The sequence below is a fragment of the Odontesthes bonariensis genome, chromosome 22 (assembly GCF_027942865.1).
Source record: "Odontesthes bonariensis isolate fOdoBon6 chromosome 22, fOdoBon6.hap1, whole genome shotgun sequence".
NCBI lineage: Eukaryota > Metazoa > Chordata > Actinopteri > Atheriniformes > Atherinopsidae > Odontesthes > Odontesthes bonariensis.
The window spans coordinates 29,448,369-29,474,660 of NC_134527.1; the positions used below are offsets into that span (position 1 = coordinate 29,448,369).

General features: G+C 40.6%; 1 protein-coding gene across 1 annotated transcript; it reads left to right on the forward strand.

Moving 5' to 3' along the window:
• The first annotated feature begins 373 nt into the window (after positions 1-373).
• On the forward strand, positions 374-25,384 carry sec14l7 (SEC14-like lipid binding 7). The gene is made up of 12 exons (XM_075456087.1): positions 374-460; positions 1,536-1,611; positions 9,232-9,275; positions 13,921-13,983; positions 14,128-14,316; positions 19,035-19,130; positions 19,202-19,262; positions 19,356-19,439; positions 20,975-21,081; positions 21,165-21,304; positions 22,111-22,280; positions 23,415-25,384. The coding sequence occupies exons 1-12, from the start codon at positions 407-409 to the stop codon at positions 23,543-23,545; spliced, it is 1,215 nt and encodes a 404-aa protein (XP_075312202.1). The 5' UTR covers positions 374-406; the 3' UTR covers positions 23,546-25,384.
• The last annotated feature ends 908 nt before the right edge of the window (positions 25,385-26,292 follow it).

Below are 26,292 nucleotides of genomic sequence, written 5' to 3' on the forward strand. Positions count from 1 at the left end.
ATTATGTAACTAGTTGCAGAGTACAAGTACTTGTTACTCCACTGTGTTTGTTTAGTAACTTTTTAGGTCACATTAAAGAGAGAGAACATAATCAGATATCTAACCAGCTGGATTTAAACCAGCTGAAACATTGTTGAATGACGCTCGCATCCATGTGTTTCATTTAAGACTAATTTTGAATGGGTAACTTGTTTTTCCCCTTTTCAGGTTTGACCAGGTGGCAGGTTTCAGCAAGGTGAAAGTCCATCTTTCTTTGAGTGTGTGTGTGTTTGCATTTTTGTGTGTGTGTGTGTGTTTGTGAGAGAGAGACAGGGGGCGTGGTCTTTTTGTTCATCTACATGGATTTCCCTGCTGCTCTGCTCATTCAGTGACGCTGCCTCTGTCAGAGCGACACCACACCTGAGACATGAGCGGACGAGTCGGAGACTTGAGCCCGAAGCAGGCTGAAAGCTTAACCGAGGTTAGAAATCAATCAGCAATCAATCACATTCCAACAGATTGACTTTTTTCTCTCAATGAAGTGGGATTTTAGAGGTTTGTTGTATTAGAGGCTTCTTCTTTTGTGTCATTTACATGATCCTCTGGCAAGTTTACTGCTCTGGTATCAGTTCACCTGGAGTTTTTTTTTTTTTACTTTACTGTAGTTTATAGATACTCATCGGATAAGGATTCAAAAACTTCTGTAAATACAATTAACATGATTAGTTAACACAATCCAAATATTTTACACACCATTTTCCTGGTAGCCTCCAATGAACATTTTCATTTATGGCTAATTTAGTTTAGAACAGTATTTAGAATAATTTAAATAGCTCAATCTTGACCAACACCAAGAAGTTGGGAATGACCAAATCTTACTTTTTATGATTGAAATAGACCTGCTTTTGTTATTTTAGCCCATACCTTTGAGGAGAGTATTATCCTTAAAATAATCTATTAAAAACACCCTGTTTATATCTGTCTTTAACTGATTCTAGCACCTCTTTCATTTTATTTTCTATGTTATATTCATTAACTTTGTATAATTCTATAACTTTAAATAATCCAGAAAAGTGTTATGTAAATAAAGTAGTTATAACAGATAAGAATATTAGAACCATTTCTTCACAGCAGTACAGTTGATAAAAAGCTGAATATTGACTAGTAAGCTTAGCTTAGCATAAAAAAATGGAAATAGAGGGACTAGCCTATCTACGAAAACTCATTTATAAATGTGTTTAAATTATTATATCTTGCTTTATGTGTGTTTAAAATAGCTATATTAGGACATAAACTACCTTGAAATAGGATTTTTCTTTGAAGAATAGTTCTTTTAAACAGTTTTCAAAGACAGAGCTAGGCTAGGCTAGGCTAAGCTAAGCTAGGTGACGCGAAGCTAACCATCTCCTGGCTTTAATTTCATGCTTGTTGCACAGACATTTGAGTACTATCAAGCTTTTTCTCAAACTCTTTGCAATTATACAATTAAGGTTCTTTCCTCAGACATTAAACTACTATTAAACACCAACTGACCTTAAGGTTTTATCCTCCTCCAGTTTCGGGAGAGAATTCAGGACATTCTCCCCAGCCTGCCTGCACAGCATGACCACTACCTCCTCCGATGGCTCAGAGGTGAGACCTCATTCACCCATTTACCCAATCCCAAAAGAGTTCACATTTCTCTTAAACTACACAAAGGCAGTGGTTTTCATAAAAAGCCTGAAGCCATGTTAAAGGGGAACTCCGGGGCATTTGAAGCGCATTTCCATTGCTAGAGGTTGTCAAATACTGACGGTAGGACACAGACCGGTGCAAATCGGCGCTCCCTGTGAAGCGATTGCGCTGTTTGCGCAGCCTGTCATGCTAACCAAATACGTGGTGGCTAAGGGGCAAGTGCTAAACCTTCCACGTAAAACAACAACTTGCACACTGCAGAAACGTCACACCACTTTATAAACCATCCGACAATAAAGTCACAAGCCTTACCATCAAAACCATATGCATGGTTCTCACATTGCTGGCATGGGGACGTTACAAAACAACTTTATAAACAGCATGTAACTCACCGGTTAGTTGTACGCTCGCGCATGTGAAAGCCCAAAAGAGTCAATGGACGATAATCACATATACAAAACAATTATCTTCTCTAGAAAAACTGCGTTCAAGTATTTAAAACATTACAACAATACATGCCCAGTAATATTGTTGTAATGTTTTAAATACTTGAACGCAGTTTTTCTAGAGAAGATAATTGTTTTGTATATGGGAGTATCGTCCATTGACTGTTTTGGGCTTTAACATGCGCGCGCCTACCGACAAGAGGTAAGTGACATGCTGTTTATAAAGTTGTTTTGTAACGTCCCCATGCCAGTAATGTGAGAACCATGCATATGGTTTTGATGGTAAGGCTTGTGACTTTATTGTCGGATGGTTTATAAAGTGGTGTGACGTTTCTGCAGTGTGCAAGTTGTTGTTTTACGTGGAAGGGTTAGCACTTGCCCCTTAGCCACCACGTATTAGCCTCGCATGACAGGCTGCGCAAACAGCGCAATCGCCGCACAGGGAGCGCAGATTTGCACCTGTCTGTGTCCTACTGTCAGTATTTGACAACCTCTAGCAATGGAAACACGCTTCAAATGCCCCGGAGTTCCCCTTTAACTCTCCCACACTGTGTGTTTGAGACAACCGCATGTTGACAACTAAAACCTGTTTTCAACATGACACTGTATCCAGTTTCAGTGTGTGTGTGTGTGTGGGGGGGGGTGGTACCTGAGCTACCTGAGCTATAGGCTTTGGTATCGACACATCAGCTGAGGTTTTCATAATAATCTGATAATTCTTCTTCTGAAAGTCCTTCAAAAAAAGCCTGAGGGTTATTTAGTATTCACATTTGTGTCCATAAAAAAATAAATAACTCAACAATACATCAACTTGTTATGTAGATGTTGGATTTAGGGACTGAAAACGGACAAAAAGACACATTAAAGCAAGATAAGAATCCTTTTACAAGCTTTTGAAAACAAAAAAACAATATTATTTATATTAAATTATAGCTATTTTCTTAATCTTAAAGGGATAGTTCGCCTCTTTTGACATGAAGCTGTATGACATCCCATATTAGCAATATCATTTATGAACGTCTTCTTACCCCCTGCTGCGTCCTGTGAGCCGAGTTCCAGCTGAGTTTTGGCATCCACGAAGGTAGTCCGGCTAGTTGGCTGGGGCTAAAAAAATAAAGCGTCTTGCTTCTCCAAATAATATGCTTTCAAAAGAGTAATACATTTGCATCACAAAATCGTCCCTCCAGGAAAAAGTCAGACCTCACATCGCTTGCCGCTATTTTTGCCTCCCTTCATATCAATGCGTACAGCCACCTAGCGATAGCTGCACCTGTTACGGTGTTTGCTGCTCGGTCTGCTCTTCGGTCTGCACAGTTTACATTGGACGCATCTGAGACGCACCATGGTCTTCGGCCGGAAAAGGGTGGAATGCCCTCTCCGGGTCGGGAATGAGATCCTTCCCCAAGTGGAGGAGTTCAAGTATCTCGGGGTCTTGTTCACGAGTGAGGGACGAATGGAGCAGGAGATTGACAGACGGATCGGTGCGGCGTCTGCAGTGATGCGGGCTCTGCACCGGCCCGTCGTGGTGAAGAAGGAGCTGAGCCAGAAGGCGAAGCTCTCGATTTACCGGTCAATCTATGTTCCTATCCTCACCTATGGTCACGAGCTGTGGGTAGTGACCGAAAGAACGAGATTGCGAAAACAAGCGGCCGAAATGAGTTTCCTCCGCAGGGTGTTTGGGCTCTCCCTTAGAGATAGGGTGAGAAGCTCGGTCATCTGGGAGGGGCTCGGAGTAGAACCACTGCTCCTCCGCATCGAGAGGAGTCAGATGAGGTGGCTCGGGCATCTGGTTAGGATGCCTCCTGGACGCCTCCCCGGTGAGGTGTTCCGGACCCGTCCCACTGGGAGGAGACCCCGGGGAAGACCCAGGACACGTTGGAGAGACTGTGTTTCTCGGCTGGCCTGGGAACGCCTCGGGGTCCCCCCAGAAGAGGAGGAAGTGGCCGGGGACAGGGACGTCTGGGCTTCTCTGCTTAGGCTGCTGCCCCCGCGACCCGATCCCCTGACAAGCGGAAGATGATGGATGGATGGCTGGATATTGCTAATATGCGATGTCACACAGCTTCATGTCAAAAGAGGCGAACTATCCCTTTAATGAAAAGAATGTGATCATGATTCTTTCTCCTGCTCTGTGTCGGCTGTAAAGCAAAAGGCTGTAGTTGATTCCTGTAATAAAACTAATTATTGAAAGAGATTGAAACATAAGTTATAACCTTATCGTTATCATCTCTTAGTCACAGATGAAGCCTCTGTTAGGACCTCAGTTCTGTCTTAGACTAACGCAGAAATAAGTTCTTCTTATGTAAAAATGTTTGATCAGTTTTAGTAACATTCAACTTCAGGTCATGACACTGTAATATATACAGAGCAGATTATATTGCACATGTAGTGATTTAACATAAATGCCACATTCAGATCCTTCAAAAGTGTTAAGAAAAAAAAACTATCACAGATAAACTATAACATTTTGTTGTTTTGTTTTTGAGTGTGTTTGTTCATCAAATTATCAGAGTATATAAAAATATACGGTCCTGTTCTATTTAGCTCCTGTAACATTAGCCTCGTCTTGTCTCGACATTTTTGGTTTCTTCTGGAGGTGTCTTTTGTCAGCCTCGGAAGCATGACAATAAATTCAGGTGTATAGCTGTGCATATACAGGGTTCAGGTGGCCCAATTCTCGAGAGTTACTTTAAAGACAAAGCAACAAGACGTAAAGTAGTTTTCTGGTGCTAAATTGGTTCTTTACGAATGAATTCTCCATTTTTGATACTTCAGTATTTTTAAAGGTGTTGCGTAAATGTTTTTTCGTCTCATCTATATTCGTGTTTGTCAGATACATAAAACAGTTAAACAATAGTTAACAATGCTTGTAAACTTTGAGAAAATAACACTCCTTAAATGTCTAAACCATGAAGTGGTTGCTCTGTTCTTCCATTTTGCAGCCTCTAAAGTATGACATTTAATTTGTGTGTATAGCTGTGCATGTACAGGGTTCAGACGGAGGTTTGTTTTTATGAAGGTTGTGTTACATCCCAAAACTGTAGTGGGAACTAAAGAGCAAAAAATGGTCCAATTCTCTAATACTACTTTAACATTAGCCTCTAAAAAGTTAGGGTAAAGGAGCGACAGTGTAGTCTAGAATTTACGATGCAAGGTTTGATTTGCGTATAAAATTTTTTGCTGGTCATTAAGCTGGACCAGTTTAACACATGACTCACAACCAGACTGTGCCGACAAAGAGGGATTAGTATCAACTGTTCGTTGTCAAACTTCAAGCAAAGGAAAAGTTAGAATTTGAGAAAAAACAAAAACAACTGCCTGTCAAGTATTTTTCTATCAGTCTGGTGTTTAATCTGAGCTCTTAGGCTGTTAACTGTATGCTCTCATTCTGTAATAACAGGCTCCAAAGGTTATTCAGTACTACAGATCTAAACAGAAACTGATCATGAAGAAGAGTAGGGCGGCGTAGAGTACAGTGGGTCACTTCATACCTTAGAAATTATGAAAAAGGAACTGTTGTACTGTCTCTCTTGTATTTTGACTAAAGCATGTCACGGATATTTAATTAAGACCTCAGGAAAGTGTCAAATTGGGAAAAGTTGGCCAAATGTATCTCCTTTAAAGGAGAACTTTATCTAATTTATCTAAAAGAAAGCAGTCTGCATGTTAATGTTGAGGAAAAAGTCAGCTCCATGCGATCAAAGGTATTTTACCGTCCTGAGCTGCTCCTGACTGTCTCAAAGCTGTCAAACAAAAATCTTAAATGTAAATGTAATGTAACCATAAATGTTTATGGTTCCCATATTTTTTTTTATCTTCAGGCCAGGACACACCTTCTGTCACAGATGCCATCAACACTCTTATGTAACACTTTGAACAATGTCAGGAAGCTTACCTGATGAAAAAGTGGGACTGTTTCAAATGTTTGTGATCTTTAAAGGGAAATTTCAAGGTAATGCCAAATGCTCAATGCCAGTGTAGCAGCCGCACCAGCAGACAAAGATATAAAAGTCTGTAAATTGACTTTTAAATCTCATCAGTAATTTGTACATTATATTAAATGATTGAATCAATTCTCAGCTCTCTCCTAATTAATCAGTGACTTCTTTCTCCCCGTCTGACCCCACGTCCATGACATTAACAATGTTTGAACTGCCTCCACTCAGTGCTCCTTTCCGACAGTAAATGTTTATCATCTGCTGTGCAAAGTGTCAAATCTTAAAGGTAATTGTTAGAATAGAACACGTGGAGGCTGATACTAGCAGGAAAGAATTGGATATGATCCATCGAGACCAAAACTACAATTTCTTTTCGAATTATTAATATGACATTAAAAAATTGAGCTTTTACAACTTCTAACTTCCAGTACATATAGACAAGATAGGCTTTAATGTTGTGGCACATTTTTCATTTAATCTCTGATTTAATGAAAGTTTTATTTATGTCTGTAATTTATAATCTGTAATCTGTGGTTTGGTCTCATGCAGGCAGAAATCTCATATAATTATGTTTGAAGAATATGTGACCTAGTGGTCAAGAGCGCAACTGCATGGGAAGTTTAAAAAAATGTATCTGTGACGGTTGCATTGTAAGAAGAATGTATTTTATCCTTAATTATGATCGTTGAGTTTTTCTTAGTTTATGAGTAGAAGGTGACTTCAAACACCCACATAAATGCTCTGAAAGGATTTTTTCATACATCCCAATTTAAAGGAAAGGCTTGTGCTCTGGTTTGCATACACTTATCTGAGTAGTTTGTCCTCATGCTGCTTGGAGATTGGTAATTCACATTTAAGGGAATGAAAAGATGACTAATATGATCATTTCAATTGGAGGAATTTTGGTGCCAAAGACTTGTTTTTGGGAGAAAAACGATAAACTGTAAAAGTCAGAATCCACACAGCACTGCAGGGGATTTGTTAAATAAACTAGTTCAAATGATTGTAAAGAAGTGAGACAAAAATCTGACTGAGATGCAGAAATAGATGGGTCTTAAATATTTATTTGAAAAGAAAAACTAATTTCTCACTATTTTCACCATTTTCCAGGTCAGTTCTGATGGTTTCAAGTCTTGCAGGAGAAAGTTCTAAAACTCTTACCAACAGTCCGTTCTGGATGGCATGTCCTTGCATATCGTTATCGATCAGTTTTTCAGATAATCCAGGTCCACAGCTGATTGAAGCTGCAGGAAAGCCTAGAGTCTGTTTGATGGTTCACAGTTCAGGGAGGCTGAGATCGATCTACGACTCTGTTGCTGGAGCTCAGTGTTTACACCGACTGTAAACTCTGACCAGTTTCTCTGCTCAGTTAAAAACAGGCAGAACATTTCAAATTGTGTCAAAGTTGCTGCTGTAATATCAGGAGGCATTGTTGGTCTGGAAGTGATGCAGCAGTTACTGTACTTTTGATTAATAACAGGTAAAAAAAACTGCTCAAAAGTACACTGAGTGCCCTTAAGTTCTCCTAGTTTTCTCCTTGTTGCCCTCATGAGTAAAGCACGGAAGTTTTATTATAAACCCACACAAGCCTGTGTCTCACTTCCTGAAAGCCTTCCTTTGTTTTTAATATCTGACTACTTAAAGGAGAAGTTCGTTTTTTTTAACCTGGACCTTATTTCTGACATAAAATACCTTCATCTACAGTCTAAAGTCGGCGTCCTTCGAAAGATATTTAGATTACTCAAGATCCGCATAGATCCATATAATGGGAGAGAACAGGGCAGAGACAATACAGCCGCTAAATAAGGCATTATCTGTCTTTATTTTACCAATACTTTAAGAAGAAGAAGAATGAATGAATGAATGAATGAATGAATGAATGAATGCATACAGCGGCGAAGTCATCCCACTAGACGCATGTGTACAAAGCGTCCTATAAGCCCCCGATAGCCCCGGATAACAACAACACAGCAGCTCTGAGCTAACAGTGCAATAGTACGCGTTCATTCATTCATTGGTCTTAAAGTATTGGTGACATAAAGACAGATAATGCCTTATTAGGCTGTATTGTCTCTGCCCTGTTCTCTCCCGTTATATGGATATACGTGGATCTTGAGTAATCTAAATATCTTCCGATGGACGCCGACTTTCACCAAATGAACGTATTTTATGCCAGAAATAAGGTCCAGGTTTCAAAAAAAACAAACTAACTTCTACTTTAAAATGAGGGGGGAAACCATGGGAAGTTAGATTTTCTGGTCTGAAATTTGATAAGTTTCCCAAAAAGTATCAAACATGGTTTACAAAATACCTTTTTGTTTCGTTAATCTCTAGGTCAGAAATGGTTTGATCCAAACTTCTGACATCCCACTTCTTACGTACTTCGTACTTGGAAAAATTGGCACCGTAGCATGTGGACACAGTATATTGAGTGCTGTGGCACTTTCAGCCTGGTCTCATGAAAAGGCAGAGTTGTTGCACGCCGAGTTGCTTGGTGTGTTATAACAACACTATTTTGTACTTTTACGTGTCACAATGAACCCAAAATCTTTGGCCGAAAATGGCCAAAAAAATGCATTTTCAGTTTCCGCCAAAAAATTAAAATAAGTTTATTTTTCCCCCACCTCTGTTGAACATGTTCGATTCCGTCATATCCCCAAGATGGGAGAGAGGCTGCCTTAAAGCTGCCTGGATTGGGTGTTATTACCTCCTTACATCCAGCAACTCAGGAGATCAGGGGACAACACCACAACTCTTCCCAAGATTTTTCCCAATTTAATTCGGACACTGAAAACTGTCACCTACTTTGTTCATTAGCTCTGTTTGACCGTCACAGACTCAGTGGTGTGATTAATTTTTTTTTACAAATTAGGTTCCCAAAACCAGCTGATGTGGAAGAACCTGTGGCTTTAGGGGTCCCTTGGGATCTGTGGCCCTGGGTTTGCCCAGTTTAGATTGATCAGTAACTGTCCAAGTATTTTTGCCTCTTGTTGGATTTGGGGAGAAGTAATTTTGCATCTTGATGAAAGCAGACTTAATTTTCTCTGGAAAAATGTTGCTTTTTAACGTTTTAAACATTTTCTCGAGTTAATGCTGAAGGTGTGATGTCCTGTCTGTTTAATGTTCATTAAAACATCTGCTGTCTGTCGGAAGAGAACAAGATGAGGTCTAATGTGGACTTTTTCTGTTTCCAGCTCGTAGCTTCAATGTTCAAAAATCGGAGTTCATGATCAGAAAGGTAAGCTGTTTTGTTTTTCAGGTGCCTGCTCCATCCAGCATTTAAGTTTCAGGGTTCAACTTGAGTTTTTACATTCAATGCTACTTTACATTTCCTTAAATGTCATATTTTAAGCTTACTGTGTTAATTCACCATCTATAGTTGCTTTTTACTTTGATTTTCCTTAAAAAGCACACAAAGAGGTTATATAATATGGACAACGTTAAAGATTAAGCAGAGGTTTCTCAACCTATTTGACTTTTGGCTCCTCATAGAGAATCTGCAAATAGTCAAAGCTGCTTTTAGTGTTCAAATAATCCAGTAATCCAAGTTTTTCCCCCGAAAAACGTAAAGATTAAAGTCCAAAAAATGAAACCTGTGCCTGTAATTGTCACAGAGGATTTTCCAGGTGAATCTTTGGAAGGATCTGAGCCTAACATTTAGTAACCACTGATCTAAACCATCACCAGTTCATAAAGAAGTTTGAAATATGAGTAATATCTAACAATAATACTAAGTATTTTTAATAGTTTATTTTTCTAGCAGTGATTATACAAACAGGTCCAAAAGACAGATGAAATTTGATCAAATGTATGTAAATATAGAGTCACTGTTACTGCTGCTGTTATTAGTTTCCTGATTCATATTTTTATTCATAAAAAGAAATTCAGATGTTTTGTTTCATCCAACCAGACAAAGAAAAACACCAAAGGCTGACGATGCTTGTTGGAAACTGTTTTAATGAAAGTGTTTGCTGATTAATGTGTTGTCAGTGGAAAGTAAATCTAATATTTGTTAATATGTTTGAACCTTTATTCAACTGAAATGAAAAGCTCAGCGTCTTCACTGACAACAGGATGGCATCTCTTTACCACTGTGTTCAATCGGTTTCCTTTAAATGACACTTTTGAACGGTTTGGGAACTTTGGACACCAATTGTTGCCGTTTTTCAGCAGAATTTGCTTCAGTTCTTTCTGAAAACAAGATTTCAGCTGCTCAGCGGTGGTTTCTGTCCTTGGTTTTACACACTGAGATTTCCCCAGACTCCCAAAGTTCTTTACAATCTTACACCGATTGATGATTCTCTGATGGAGTTTGGCACAAAGTGGTGAGCCACCACCCATCCTTATTGGAAAGACTAAACCTTTAGTGGATGATCCTTTTATACTCACTCCTGACACCCTTACTCAGACAATGTTTTGTCCCTTTAGCCATAATTTATTTTAGTGTTTTTCATCAAGTGAAGACCCTGAAAATGGTTTCCTTTGATCTTTTTCCAGCTAAATGTTAAAAAAAAAGAACAAACTACAAGTTTAATTTTTTGTTTGAATTTAGAAACCTCCCAAACTTTTCTGGAAATAAGTTTTTAATTGATTGTGTCCACTTAATACAGCTTTTTCAATTCAATTCAATTCAAAAATACTTTATTTATCCCAGAGGGAAATTAAATGTTGATGTAGCTCAATTAAATCAAAGAGTTATTATAGATGCTGATGGCTGTGGGCAGGAAAGATTTCCTGTAGCGGTCCGTTTTGCATCCAAACTGAAGAAGCCTTTGACTGAAGAGACTCTGTTTTCTGATAACAGTCTCATGGAGAGGATGTTCAGGGTTGTCCATAATTCTCTTGATTTTATGCAAAATCCTTCTTTGCATTATTGTCTCCAGAGGTTCCACAGTCGTCCCCAGAACAGAACCAGCCTTCCTTATCAGGTTGTTGAGTCTTTTTAGGTCCCTGGTTCTGATGCTGCTGCCCCAACAGATGACGCAAGAGGAAATGACGCTCTCAACAACAGACTTGTAGAAGATCTGCAACATCTTGTTGCAAACCTTGAAGGACCTTAGCTTCCTCAAGAAGTACAGTCTGCTCTGTCCTTTCTTGTAGATGGCTTCACTGTTGTGTCTCCAGTCCAGTCTGTTGTCCACATGAACACCAAGGTATTTATATTCCTCAACCACCTCCACTTCTTCTCCCATGATGGAAACAGGGTTTGATCTGACCCTGTTTCTCCTGAAATCTACAATCATCTCCTTTGTTTTGTTAACATTCAAGATGAGATGATTGTTCCCACACCATGCCACAAAGCGGTCCACCAGCTCTCTGTACTCAGCTTCTTGTCCATCTCTGATACACCCGACAACTGCAGTCATCTGAATATTTCTGTAGATGACAGGAGTCTGACTTGTACTGGAAGTCTGAAGTGTACAGAGTGAAAAGGAATGGTGAGAGTACAGTCCCCTGTGGTGCTCCTGTGCTGCTGATCACCTGGTTAGACACACAATTGTTCAGTCTGACAAACTGTGGTCTGTTTGTCAGGTAGTCATTAATCCAGGTGATTGTTGAGGCCTCCACCTGAGTCTTCTGGAGTTTCAGACGAAGCAGATCAGGCTGGATTGTGTTAAATGCACTGGAGAAATCAAAGAACATGATCCTCACAGTGCTGCCTGCTTTGTCCAGATGACAGTGGGTTTGTTGAAGCAGGTGTATGATAGCGTCTTCAACTCCAACTCCATGGCGATAGGCAAACTGCAGGGGGTCCTGATATGTGCTGGTTTGCTTACACAGGTGGGTCAACAGGAGTCTCTCCAGGACCTTCATGATGTGGGATGTCAGGGCAACAGGTCTGTAATCATTGATGTCTGAGGGGTGAGTTTTCTTTGGTACCGGAACCAGACAGGATGTCTTCCACAACAGTGGTACCTTCTCTTGGGTCAAGCTAAGGTTGAAAAGGTGTTGCAGAATCCCACAGAGCTGCTCTGCACAGGCCTTCAGGACTCGGGGGCTGACACCATCTGGACCTGCAGCCTTGTTCCGGTTCAGTCTTTCCAACTGCCTCTTCACCTGACTTCTAGAAACAGAAAAGTGGGAGAGGGAGGCAAAGGGGACAGCAGCATCTCCTGATTGGGTTGAAGACAAACTAGTGGAAGCAGAAGAATCCATGACTGAGGTGGAGGTGGAGATGTTACAGGAAAGCTGTGGGTCAGAGGAGGGTGGGATGTCTCTTTGGCTGGGAACAGGAGGGGAGGATGGTGAGCTTGTTCCTGAACTGAACCTGTTGAAGAATGTGTTCAGCTCATTTGCTCTGTCCAGACTTCCATCCATCCGATCCTCCCTCTGCTTGAGGCCTGTGATCTTCTTCATTCCTGACCACACATCTCTGATATTGTTCCTCTGCAGTTTACTCTCAAGTTTCTTTCTATACACCTCCTTGCTCTCTCTGATCTTGACTTTGAGCTGCTTCTGTATACTCCTCAGTAACTCCCTGTCTCGCTCCCTAAAGGCTCTTTTTTCCTGTTCAATAGTTCCTTTAGCTCACTGGTGATCCAGGGTTTGTTATTAGGGAAGCATCTCACTGTTCTGGTGGGGATGGTGTTGTCCACACAGAAGTTTATATAGTCAGTCACACACTCAGTCATGGCATTAATGTCCTCTCCATGTGGCTTACAAAGAGAAATCCAATCGGTTGCATCAAAACAACCCTGTAAGGCTTCTTCAGCTTCCTCTGACCACTTTCTAACAGTCCTTTTTGTGACAGGTAGTCTCTGGACAAGGGGTTTATATGCTGAACAGAGAAAAACAAGGTTGTGATCTGATTTTCCCAGGGGAGGTCTTGATTTGGAAATGTATGAATCCTTGACATTTGTGTAAAACAAATCCAATGTCTTGTTTTCTCTGGTAGAGCAGCTGACAAACTGTTGAAAAGTTGGCAGTGTAGCAGAGAGTGAGGCATGATTAAAATCACCAGATATTGCCACAAAAGAATTGGGGTGTTGAGTCTGTATCTTAGCAACAACGGAACTGATGACATCACATGCAGTGTCGGCAACAGCTAAGGGTGGAATGTAAACAGCCACCAAAACAACACTGGTGAACTCTCTTGGCAAATAATATGGACGAAAACTTAGTGCCAATAGTTCAATGTCAGGACTGCAGATACGACTCTTCACAGTAACATGTCCTGGGTGACACCATCTGTTGTTGACAAGCACTGCCAATCCACCCCCTTTCCTTTTCCTGCTACTCTTTATATCTCGATCTGCTCGTACAGTCAGGAAGCCCGGCAGAGAGACGCTGGAGTCGGGGATATGATCCTGTAGCCATGTCTCAGTAAAACACATAATGCTACATTCCCGATATTCTTGCTGAGTCCTTATCAAGGCTAAAAGTTCATCCAACTTGTTAGCTAACGATCTTACATTTCCCATGATGCAGGATGGCAGAGATGGTTTGAACTTCTTCTTTCTTTCTCTCCTCTTTGCTCCTGCTCTGCATCCACGACGCCTCCTTTTCAATTCCAGTGGGATTTCTGGCTTCAGTTGTCGAATTATTTCTGCTTTTCCAATGTTATTCAGCTGCTCCCTGTTGTAAACCACCTTGTTGCTATGGTGATGCATCATGACAAAAGAGTAAAATATACAAAAGTATTGGGAAAAATTAATCCAGCTGCACAGCATCCAAGGCAGGAAGGAACAGTTGTCCAAAAAATGCAATTTCTTCCAAGAAATAACAGGAATGAAATTTAGAGAAAAAGAAAAATCTCAATGTGAGGTACAGAGCTACTCCAACGTGCTGCCACCCTCAGCAGCGCATTCTAGAACCTTTTTTTTTACTGCATTAATAAGCATTTTTCTAACAGGATAGCTTTCCTCCTCTCTCTGTCTCGGCAGCATGTGGAGTTCAGGAAACAGATGAAGGCGGATTCCATCATTTCTGACTGGAAACCTCCTGAGGTAACTTTTCTTGTGTTTTAACTTCTTTTCTTGTCTTTTCAGAGGAAATTCTGAGCCGTCGAATCTTTGATTCTATATGAACACAAACTTGTTGCCACAGAAAACACTCCTATGGGCTTTCCTTTTTCTTCACGTGTCCGTTAGGTGATTGAGAAGTACTTTTCTGGAGGGATGTGCGGCTACGACCGCGAGGGGAGTCCCATCTGGTACGACGTGATCGGGCCTCTGGATCCTAAAGGTTTGCTGATGTCAGCGACCAAACAGGACTTCATGAAGACGAAGATCCGACACACGGAGATGGTGCGGCAGGAATGTCGGAGGCAGTCAGAGAAGGTCAACAAGGAGGAATCCTTTGTGTCCTCCTTTCTCTTATTTTCTCTCCTTCAGTTCTCTCCTTAATTTGCTGCTTTTTTCTTTCCTTCTCTCTTTTTTTCTCCTCTCTTCCCCCCTTTTCTTTCCTTTTCTCTTCTCCCCCTCTTCGTTCCCCCTCTCTATTCTTTCTCTCTTCTCCTCCCCCTTCTTTCCTTCTCTCATCTCCCCCCTCTTCTTTCCTCCTCTCATCTCCCCCCTCTTCTTTCCTTCTCTCATCTCCCCCCTCTTCTTTCCTTCTCTCATCTCCCCCCTCTTCTTTCCTCCTCTCATCTCCCCCTTCTTTCCTTCTCTCTTCTCCCCCCTTCTTTCCTTCTCTCTTCTCCCCCCTCTTCTTTCCTTCTCTCTTCTCCCCCCTCTTCTTTCCTCCTCTCATCTCCCCCCTCTTCTTTCCTCCTCTCATCTCCCCCCTCTTCTTTCCTCCTCTCATCTCCCCCCTTCTTTCCTCCTCTCATCTCCCCCCTTCTTTCCTCCTCTCTTCTCCCCCCTCTTCTTTCCTTCTCTCTTCTCCCCCCTCTTCTTTCCTCCTCTCATCTGCCCCCTTCTTTTCTTCTCTCTTCTCCCCCTCTTCTTTCCTTCTCTCTTCTCCCCCCTTCTTTTCTTCTCTCATCTCCCCCTCTTCTTTCCTTCTCTCTTCTCCCCCTCTTCTTTCCTTCTCTCTTCTCCCCCCTCTTCTTTTCTTCTCTCATCTCCCCCTTCTTTCCTTCTCTCATCTCCCCCCTCTTCTTTCCTCCTCTCATCTCCCCCCTCTTCTTTCCTCCTCTCATCTGCGCCCTTCTTTCCTTCTCTCTTCTCCCCCCTCTTCTTTCCTCCTCTCATCTCCCCCCTCTTCTTTCCTCCTCTCATCTCCCCCCTTCTTTCCTCCTCTCATCTCCCCCCTCTTCTTTCCTCCTCTCATCTCCCCCCTCTTCTTTCCTCCTCTCATCTCCCCCCTCTTCTTTCCTTCTCTCATCTCCCCCCTCTTCTTTCCTCCTCTCATCTCCCCCCTCTTCTTTCCTCCTCTCATCTCCCCCCTCTTCTTTCCTCCTCTCATCTGCCCCCTTCTTTTCTTCTCTCTTCTCCCCCTCTTCTTTCCTCCTCTCATCTCCCCCCTCTTCTTTCCTCCTCTCATCTCCCCCTTCTTTCCTCCTCTCATCTCCCCCCTCTTCTTTCCTTCTCTCTTCTCCCCCCTCTTCTTTCCTCCTCTCATCTGCCCCCTTCTTTCCTTCTCTCTTCTCCCCCCTCTTCTTTTCTTCTCTCATCTCCCCCCTCTTCTTTTCTTCTCTCATCTCCCCCCTTCTTTCCTTCTCTCTTCTCCCCCCTCTTCTTTCCTCCTCTCATCTCCCCCCTCTTCTTTCCTCCTCTCATCTCCCCCTTCTTTCCTTCTCTCTTCTCCCCCCTCTTCTTTCCTTCTCTCATCTCCCCCTTCTTTCCTTCTCTCTTCTCCCCCCTCTTCTTTCCTTCTCTCATCTCCCCCTTCTTTCCTTCTCTCTTCTCCCCCCTCTTCTTTCCTTCTCTCTTCTCCCCCCTCTTCTTTCCTTCTCTCATCTCCCCCTTCTTTCCTTCTCTCATCTCCCCCCTTCTTTCCTTCTCTCTTCTCCCCCCTCTTCTTTCCTTCTCTCTTCTCCCCCCTCTTCTTTCCTTCTCTCTTCTCCCCCCTCTTCTTTCCTTCTCTCATCTCCCCCTTCTTTCCTTCTCTCTTCTCCCCCCTCTTCTTTCCTTCTCTCATCTCCCCCTTCTTTCCTTCTCTCTTCTCCCCCCTCTTCTTTCCTTCTCTCATCTCCCCCTTCTTTCCTTCTCTCTTCTCCCCCCTCTTCTTTCCTTCTCTCATCTCCCCCCTTCTTTCTTTCTCTCTTCTCCCCCCTCTTCTTTCCTTCTCTCTTCTCCCCCCTCTTCTTTCCTTCTCTCATCTCCCCCTTCTTTCCTTCTCTCTTCTCCCCCCTTCTTTCCTTCTCTCTTCTCCCCCTCTTCTTTCCTTCTCTCTTCTCCCCCCTTCTTTCCTTCTCTCTTCTCCCCCCTCTTCTTTCCTTCTCTCTTCTCCCCCCTCTTCTTTCCTCCTCTCATCTCCCCCTTCTTTCCTTCTCTCTTCTCCCCCCTTCTTTCCTTCTCTCTTCTCCCCCTCTTCTTTCCTTCTCTCTTCTCCCCCCTTCTTTCCTTCTCTCTTCTCCCCCCTCTTTATTCCTTCTCTCTTCTCCCCCTCTTCTTTCCTTCTCTCTTCTCCCCCCTTCTTTCCTTCTCTCTTCTCCCCCCTCTTCTTTCCTTCTCTCTTCTCCCCCCTCTTCTTTCCTTCTCTCATCTCCCCCTTCTTTCCTTCTCTCTTCTCCCCCCTTCTTTCCTTCTCTCTTCTCCCCCTCTTCTTTCCTTCTCTCTTCTCCCCCCTTCTTTCCTTCTCTCTTCTCCCCCCTCTTTATTCCTTCTCTCTTCTCCCCCTCTTCTTTCCTCCTCTCTTCTTTCTTGCCTCTACTTTAATTTATTTTTCTTTTGTTTCCTTAGCTCCTCTTGTTTCCTCATCTATTTTCCTCTCATTTCTATTTTTTTATTAATCTCGAATGATTTCTTCTTCTCATGTCCTCCTCCCCATCCCTTCTTTTTTTTTTTTTGCTGTTTTAATACTATGAATTCATTCACACTCATTCTCTTTATAGCCATATATCCAGAGCCCTCCATAATCTTTGGGACATCTTTTTCTGACATTGACAGACATTCTGACAGACATTAAACAACAGTATTCAACAGTCGTTGCCAGAGCCTGAGTATGTAAAGTGTGAATGCAGAACAAGATAAATACATAATATATCTGTTGGCAGTTAGTGCATGTTTATGTTCAGCAGGGCAATGGCTTTGGGATAAAAGCTGTTTTTTAGTCTGTTTGTCCTGGTGTTGACGCACCTGTAGCGCCTCCCAGAGGGCAGGAGGTTGAACAGGTGATGGCCTGGGTGCAAACTGTCCTGAGCTATGTTTCCAGCTCTGTTTGAGCAGTGGGAGTTGTAGATGGAGTCCATGGAGGGAAGTGGGCAGCCGATGGTCCTCTGTGCAGCTAGCATACCACACTGAGATGCAGAATGTCAGGAGGCCTTCGATGCAGGATCTGTAGAAGGTTTCACCGCTTCATAAGTGCAGGGATAAGATACCTCGGCTTGTTTCTACAGTTTGGAGTCTGTTGTTGTTGAACATGAGGAGAGAATCAAGAAGCTGTTATGAGACTGAATAACAAGAATAGAACCATTCGAGACATGGATCAACCCTTAGGATTACCAACATCAGCTGTCTGGAAGATCATTAAGGAGAAAGAATGCTCTGGTGAGCTCTGTAATCACAAAGGGACTGGTAGGCCAAGGAGGACAGAAGAATCCTCACTGTGGTGAAGAAAAATCCTCAAAGGCCCGTCCAACAGATCAGAACTAGTCTTCAGGAGGCAGGTGTGTCTTTGTCAGAGACTACTATCCACAGAAGACATCATGAACAGAAACAAAGAGGCTACACTGCAACATGCTAATCACTAGTTAGCCACAAAAACAGGATGGACGGATTACATTTTGACAAAAAGTCCTTAAAGGAGCTGCAGAGTTCTGGACCGATGAATTTTTAACATTTTGCTGACTCACTATGTAGAAAATGAGTGTAGAAATCAAACACAATTTTTTTTTCCCCCAGATTCTTTTCTCAAGATTCATCTCCTCTTGTCTTGTTTCCTAACCTCTTGTTTTTTTTCCTATCCTTGTTTCCTTTCCTCTTGTATTGTTTCCTATCCTTGCCCCCTCTCCTCTTGTCTTGTTTCCTATCCTTGCCCCCTCTCCTCTTGTCTTGTTTCCTATCCTTGTTCCCTCTCCTCTTTTCTTGTTTCCTATCCTTGCCCCCTCTCCTCTTGTCTTGTTTCCTATCCTTGCCCCCTCTCCTCTTGTCTTGTTTCCTATCCTTGTTCCCTCTCCTCTTTTCTTGTTTCCTATTCTTGCCCCCTCTCCTCTTGTCTTGTTTCCTATCCTTGCCCCCTCTCCTCTTGTCTTGTTTCCTATCCTTGTTCCCTCTCCTCTTTTCTTGTTTCCTATCCTTGCCCCCTCCCCTCTTGTCTTGTTTCCTATCCTTGTTCCCTCTCCTGTTGTCTTGTCCCCTATCCTCTTGTTTAGTTTTCTATCCTTGTTCCCTGTCCTGTCTTCTTGTTTCCTTTCCTTGTTTCATCTCCTCTTGTTTTGTTTCCTATCCTTGTTACCTGTCCTGTCTTCTTGTTTCCTTTCCTTGTTTCATCTCCTTTTGTTTTGTTTCCTGTCCTCTTGTTTTGTTTCCTATCCTTGTTCCCTCTCCTCTTGTCTTGTTTCCTATCCTTGCCCCCTCTCCTGTCTTCTTCTCCCCCTTCTTCTTTCCTTCTCTCTTCTTTTCTCCTCTCTTCTCCCCTCTTCTTTCCTACTCTACCCCTCTTCTTTACTCCCCTTTTCGTTCCCCTTATCCTTGTTTCCTATCCTTGTTCCCTCTCCTCTTGTTTTGTTTCCAATCCTTGTTCCCTCTCCTGTTGTCTTGTTTCCTTACCTTGTTTCCTATCCTCTTCACTTTATTTCTATCCTTGTTCTCTCTCCTGTCCTTTCCTCGTTCGTCTTCTCTACTCGTTTCCTTTAGTTTCCTCTCATACTCTTGTCTTCTCTCCGATCATTTCTTCTTCTCTCGTTCCCTCTCGTCGTCTCCTATAATGTTTCCTCCTCTCTTTGTCTCAGTTGGGGAAGAACATTGAGTCCATCACTCTGATCTATGACTGTGAAGGACTTGGACTGAAGCACATTTGGAAACCTGCCATTGAGGCTTATGGAGAGGTTTGTCACGCACTCACACATCCATCCCATCAGCCGATGATGCCAACAAACATTTAAATGTCGTCTCGTAGATCCTAACCATGTTTGAAGACAACTATCCTGAGGGGCTGAAGAGGGTGTTCCTCATCAAAGGTACCTCAGCAGAACTGCAAATTACGTGTCTGTTTGTTGTCAAAGTAATGCTAATTATATATCAGGATGGTGATTTTCTGCATTTTGCTGCAGCTCCCAAAATGTTTCCAATGGCCTATAACCTCATCAAACACTTTCTGTGTGAGGAAACGCGACGCAAGATCATCATTTTAGGAGGTGAGACGACTTTTCTTTTCATTCTATATCAGCTTACAGACATAAACTGTTTTAATATATTCAGCATCTCTGTTGCAAATCAGTTTTAAAGATTAAATGATGACGGGAACATCTTGGCGGGTATTTTGAGATCGTGTTACAACAAACGTGGCTCAAAGAATTCTTTTTTTTTTTTTAGTTAAAAAAGTGTAGATTCAAGAAAATGTACTTCAGTTGTAAAAAGATTTCTGTTTAATGTCATGAAATGATCAGCACGGCTAACTTTGATATAATTTTACATTAAATAGATTACTTCTGTATACTGTTGGAGCTCCACACTTTTACTTAAAAATGAATCAGAGACATAACGTATATTATGTCATAAATTTTTTTTAATTTATGTTTTTTATTTATTTTATGTGGAAAGACATCACTATAACCATGATGTATTTGGAACTTTTATTACACAAAAATGAATTAACATAAAATGTAGAAATTATTATTTAAGTACAAACTAATTCTAATGTTATAAGATTTCAATCAATAGTCCAATAAATGACTTTTAGATATATACAATAATAAATGAATAATATTGATAAGAAATATATCATGAAATGTTCACGAATAAATGCAATAAAACAAGAAAACATACATAAAATGAATGACAAAAGGTTACAGAATAAAGAATCATAGTTAAAGATTTTTATTAATTCTATAGATCCAGAAAATGCAGCAAAAGTATACAGAGAACAGTAATAAAAACCTGTCAAATTTCCAAAGCTGGAAATTATTTTAATTGTTTTATATCGATTTAAGTTCACTCGTTCAGTTCAGTGTTAAAGTCTTCTTCCACTATCAGGTATGATTACGTTATTTACCACCTTAGTGGTGGAAATACACAGAAATTGTCCAAGAAAAGCTTCTGATGCTTCAGATCAAAGAGAAACAGTGGAGTCTTTTTACGCTTTTGTTGAATAAACAGCGCAAACTCAAGAATCTGTAGAAGACTTTCCCTTGAATTTAAATAATTAGATAAATTAATAAAAACTAATTATAATAGAATATTTATATATAGTATGTCCAACATTTTTGGAAAATGACAAATCACTTTTGAATTCAATTAATTTTTATTTATAAAGTGCCCAATCACAACAACTGTCATCTCAAGGCACTTCAAAGATACAGCCCAATTCATAATTCAATTGGCATTTAATTTTCTGTTTAATCAGTTTTGAGATGAAATACAAATATTACTTTTGTATTTTATCATTTTAGTTGAGATACCAATTGTTGCAGTTTTTCAGCAGAATTTGCTTCAGTTCTTTCTGAAAACAAGATTTCAGCTGCTCAACGGTGGTTTCTGTCCTTGGTGTAACACACTGAGATTTCCCCAGACTCCCTGAATCTTTTCTCAATATTCTGCTCAGTATGCTGAAATTTTAGTTTTTATAATCCATTTCCAGGTGAATGTCCACCTGCAATCTAAATAAAGTTACTCATTAAATGACGATGATTAAATTTCCTTTACATTATAAATGACGTTGTTATGGTTGCAGGTAACTGGCAGGACGTGCTTCGTAAACACATCGATCCGGACCAGCTTCCCGTGGTGTACGGAGGAACGCTGACCGATCCAGACGGAGACCCTCGCTGCAGAACCAAGGTTAGAACAGAGAGCCCGAGCGATGCGCCGCTCATCTTAAAGGGGACCACTGAAACCATGGCTTATGTGTGTGGTGTTTGCAGATAAACTACGGCGGTCCGGTTCCAAAGTCGTACTACGTACAGGACTCTGGGAAGGCTCAGTACGACAACAGCGTGACCATCAGTCGTGGCTCCAGCTTCCAGCTGGAGTACAACGTCACTGCAGCCAGCAGCCTCCTGAGGTACAGCAGCGTCTGAAACCCAAACTGTCATGTTCTGTCAGCGTTTTAGCAGAACTTCGTCTCAGAGGTGTTACTTCATTCTGCCTCCAAACATATCATGATTACTATTAATGAAATGATAAAAAAAAATGAAATAATAAATCAAAATCCAGACTTGTTTAATGTATTTACATATACATAATATATAAGAAATAAATAAATAAAATAGATCAAAATAGAGAAATTGTGAGAGAGTGGAACATTTAAAAAAAACATCCCTCTGCTTCCTAACATGATAAAAATCTGTCAGACACTACGATACGTTTATTATTGCAAAAGAAAAATGAATAAATATTACATGGAAATACTTTTTTTGGGGGGGGGGGCTTTTATATTTTTTGGATAGGACAGTTTAGAGAGACAGGAAGCAGGGGGCAGAGAGAGGGGGGGCCGTCCGATGCAGGACTCAAACCGGGGCCAGCTGCAGCGAGGACTGTAGCCTCTGTACATGGGCGGCTGCTCAACCCACTACGCCACGGACCACCCCATAGAAATACATTTTAATTCAAATTGATTCAAATTATTTGTTGTTTCCTTTGAGCTGTATGTTTGTCACATGTTCTCACCCGTACAGTGATTTTATTCTAAAATTTCTTAAATTTAATCAGAACAAATAATCACGGTTGAAAAACGCGTCCCGTTTTGTATAAACTGTTCTCCTGAATATTACAAACTGACTGTAACTCTGTATTAGTTACATTTCAGTCATTTGAACCTGATCAAGTAAAATGGACCTGATAAATAAATTGATCGAACGACCCTCTCAGGTGGCAGTTTGCCAGCGACGGAGGAGATATCGGGTTTGGAGTCTACCAGTGCACCAAGGAGGGCAGCGCCCAGAAGGTGGCTGAGATGCTGCAGATTCTTCCCAGCGAACGCTACAACGCTCACCTGGTCCCCGAAGACAGCTGCCTCACCTGCTCCGAGCCCGGAGTCTGTGAGTGTGCGATGATTCCTTATCCCACCAATCCTGTAACCGGTCATCAGCTGCTTATGTTTGATCACTTTGCTTTTGTTATACTATTAGAAAGATTTGAATCCACTTTGAAATGATTCACACTTCTTAGATCAGGTATATACCTGACTTTTTTTTACAAGCTTGCCTTTGAAATTTCTCAGCATTATTCTCGGTGCCGACCCGATGACCCCAGATCGGGTCAAATTTGGCTCTGCACCGCTCACCTGTATATTGCAGCTAGCTCACACAATATTATATTTAATAGCTGAACATTCTGGCTTTGTCAAACATAGCTTATATGTTCTAGCATCTGTGTTAAGCCGAGCAACGTTTGACTAAATGGCTGCTATCTGCACAGGCCTGTAAAAAAACTGCAACCACTGATTTATTTTTTTTTATTATACCATACCATATAAATATTATGTGGTAAAGAAATATGTCAATTTCTTTAAAAGTGGTGTAAAATTGTTTTTGTATTGTATTTGTTTTAAAAAAGCAGTTACTACACTCTGGCTAGTTATAGCTAACTGCTGAGGTAACGTTAGCTATAGCTTTTATTTGCTAAAAACAAATAAACAGAATTTAATTCTCCAGTTATGTTATTAATTCATTTAAATATTTTTTTATCATGGTGATCATGAAGCATGCAGGTTGAGTCATAATGAAAGCATAAGAGAAGCATAGATGCAGCTAAAGCTAACTAGCGTAGCGTTGCAGTATCAGTGACTGATGCCTCTGCTGCCTTTCACTGCACTACACGATTATTTTCTATTACACTATATTTAAATCCTATGCAATTCAATGGAACTAAATCATACTAGTTAAAAAGTGTCAAAGTTATAAACACACAGTGATAAAACAGATATTAAATCTTGAAACCTTTTTCCTTAAATTAAGGCTAAATAATTGATTTTTACATTTTTCCTGGCAAACATTACCCTAATTAACAGATTAAAGTTTAACATACACACAACCTCAATCAGCATTATCAGTATTATGACTAAACCATCAGCATGAAAGCAAACTGAGTGCAAATGCTGATCGAGTTGATACTATTCTGTAATGTAGCCACGGTGTGCTGTCGTTAATTGCGTCCTTTTTTGTTTTGTGCAGACGTGTTGTGTTTCGACAACAGCTACAGTATCCTTCAGTCAAAGAAGGTGAGCTACACAGTCGAGGTCGTTCCCGCTCCAGATGGACAGGTGTCGGGTCCACGCAGCCGAGGAGACGGCAGGCTGCAGTGAGGCTGTCCACACCGGAAGCCGCTCATCAGCGCCACCTTGCGTTCACAGAGAAATCCACATTGTTGCCATGCCTTATAAACGGAAGAAACAAAAGCAGAAAATGACACATACGTCTTGTTGTTAAGGGTAAAAATATCTGAAGCACAGGTTGAAGTTGTGCTTATAAATTTCACTTGATCTGTTTTCACGAAGTTTTTGTTCCAGGTTTTGAAGCAGTGCCTCTTCGCTAAGAATCAGTCGTGCGTATTTGCAAAGTTGACTGACAGGTTTGATGATTCATGATGATCTTTGAATCATCCCGTTCTCTGAGCAGTGAGGAACACGAGGGCCGATCCGTACGATCCGTACGTAAAATGTGTGACAGAACCGGTCAGTCGTGTCCAGCTTCATGACTTTAAGTCATAATTTATCAAGGAGGACAAGGTATTCAGAGCCTTCACTGAAACAAAAGTACTAAAACAAGCCTGTGAAAATACTCCTTCACAAGTTCAGCTATAAAATTGTGTCCAATATTACATTTTCATCCCTACATTATGCATGTAATGAAGTAGCAACTCCAGATTATCATCAATGATGTACTGATTATTTTCTCAGTTTGATTCAGAATCTCGAGTTTAAAGAGACTCCATCACTGTTTTCTTTGTTAGAAAATGATGAATAAATAAAGAGTTGGCGCTTAGTTTGAAAAACGTTGACCTAAGAAATGTTCTTAACCTAAAAAACATTACAGCTCATTTCAATTTTAATCCGGTTTGAGGTTTCATCTGGAGATCTGAACTGAAGCTGTCAAATAAATAAATAAAGATAAAAGTGCAACATTTTCCTCTAGAAGATTGGAAGCATAATAAAGCACAGACACCTCAGTTTTTGTTTTGAATGATTTCCATTTTCCCCAAAATTCCCCAGAAATCTCACTTTTTTGTAAATGTATTCATTTATTCTGAGTAAATAATTGAAACTTCGAAGTTGATCAACACCAGGAGGGAAAAAGATGCTGTGAGAGTGAAGCTTAACAGGAAGCTTAAATCTGATACGCTAAACGGAGGCTCACTGTAAAACAGTACTGAGCTCCATGTTGCTGAGTAAAAGTGGGAAACTGTAGGATAAAGATAAGATTTCCTTCTGAGACATGAAGTTTATGAAATAAGTTATGTTTCTGAGTTAAAACGGAAGGCAGGAACCTGTTTCCTACAGGTTTTCTTTAACACAGATTTACGTGGTAATACGCATAAACTCGAGCTTCTGCAATGCTTCATAAATGACTGATTTTTTTCATCCTTTTGGCTTCTTCGGCTTCTTCGATTAAGTCGGAGATCCTTTGCCGGATGTTTTAAGCGTTTTGTTGAATTATACAAACAGTATTATCAAACTACCATACATATGACGGTCATGTTTTATACAAACTCAGGACAACAATGACATAAAACTGATTAGAAAGGATTTAGTTTCCAACCGGATCTGTTTAACTTTGATTCAGAGTTGCACAATGACTTTCTTGCCATGTTCTGTTAGTTCATCGGTACTCTGAATGTCACCTCTGTCGTCACATTGAATCTCTATACTTTTGTGTCTTATGGGGAAATTTTTTAGCCACCCGACTGAAGTTTTCATAATAAATTTGTGTTTTAAGGTTTCCAAACAACCAGAAGCGTCGTAGTTTTCCCACATTTAAGGTCACTTTAATGGATAAATGTAAGCGTATAGCTTAAATATATCTTTCTTGCATTTAATGCAGTTTAAGATTTTTCCTCTCCAGCCCATTCCTGTTTAACAGAAAACTGCGACATATTTTAAGCTGCTACGAAATAAATGTTGGATCTGAACAGATCTGTGACGAAGTCCATTTTCATAAAGAAAAATCTTACAGACACGAATGTCTCTTAAAGTGACCTTAAACATGGAATAACTACAGAAGGAACAGCAGGGACACATCAGAAGTGCTAAAAGTTAGTTTTTCATGTCACCTTTTATTTGGAGTCCATTTGAACTTTGTACTGAAATGAAAAGCATTCATGAGAGAATTTTTTTTTGTTAATTTTGTAAACAAAGTCATGATTTATTCTTAAATTATGAAAACTTTTCAGTTATATGTAGTTTGTTTAGTAGTTGTTGGAATAAAAGCAGAAATGCTGTGTCTGTTTGTGCAAAACTACCATTTGGTGAGATTTATTTTGTGATATTTCGGTTACAAATACTGTAATCGGGTTGTTTCTGATGGCCGATCGAACACAAGTTTAAAACTCAGAGATACTCTGTGCAGGAAACTGGACAGCTCTAAATTTTGAGGCTGTAATTAGTGAATAATGTTATGGATTAAAGGTCACTTCAGTGCCTCATAAAGGAACTGAGTTGAACACAAAATGAATTAAATGAGGATAAAATCACCATGAAATAACCATAGATGATGACAGAAAGGCACAAAGTGAAGGACCTCAGAGAAACAAATAACCACCAGAATGGTTTTACCATAAATGGTAAAACTGTTGTGGCCACCAGGTGGCGCTTTAATACAATTTTATGTAATAGTTGCTCAGTGAATATTAGCAGCTAATAATAAATACAAGGTGGCTAATGAGCATTAAATGGTTCTGTGCTCACATGAAGGGGAAAATAAAGATTTTATGGCAGAAAAGTTTTGCAAAAACTTTTTATAATTCAAATTTAAACTCAATATCAAGAAAGTAAAATACGTGAATATGTGCAGAATGTTCACACATGGTTCCTCTGTTCGATGTGCAGGTTGTTTG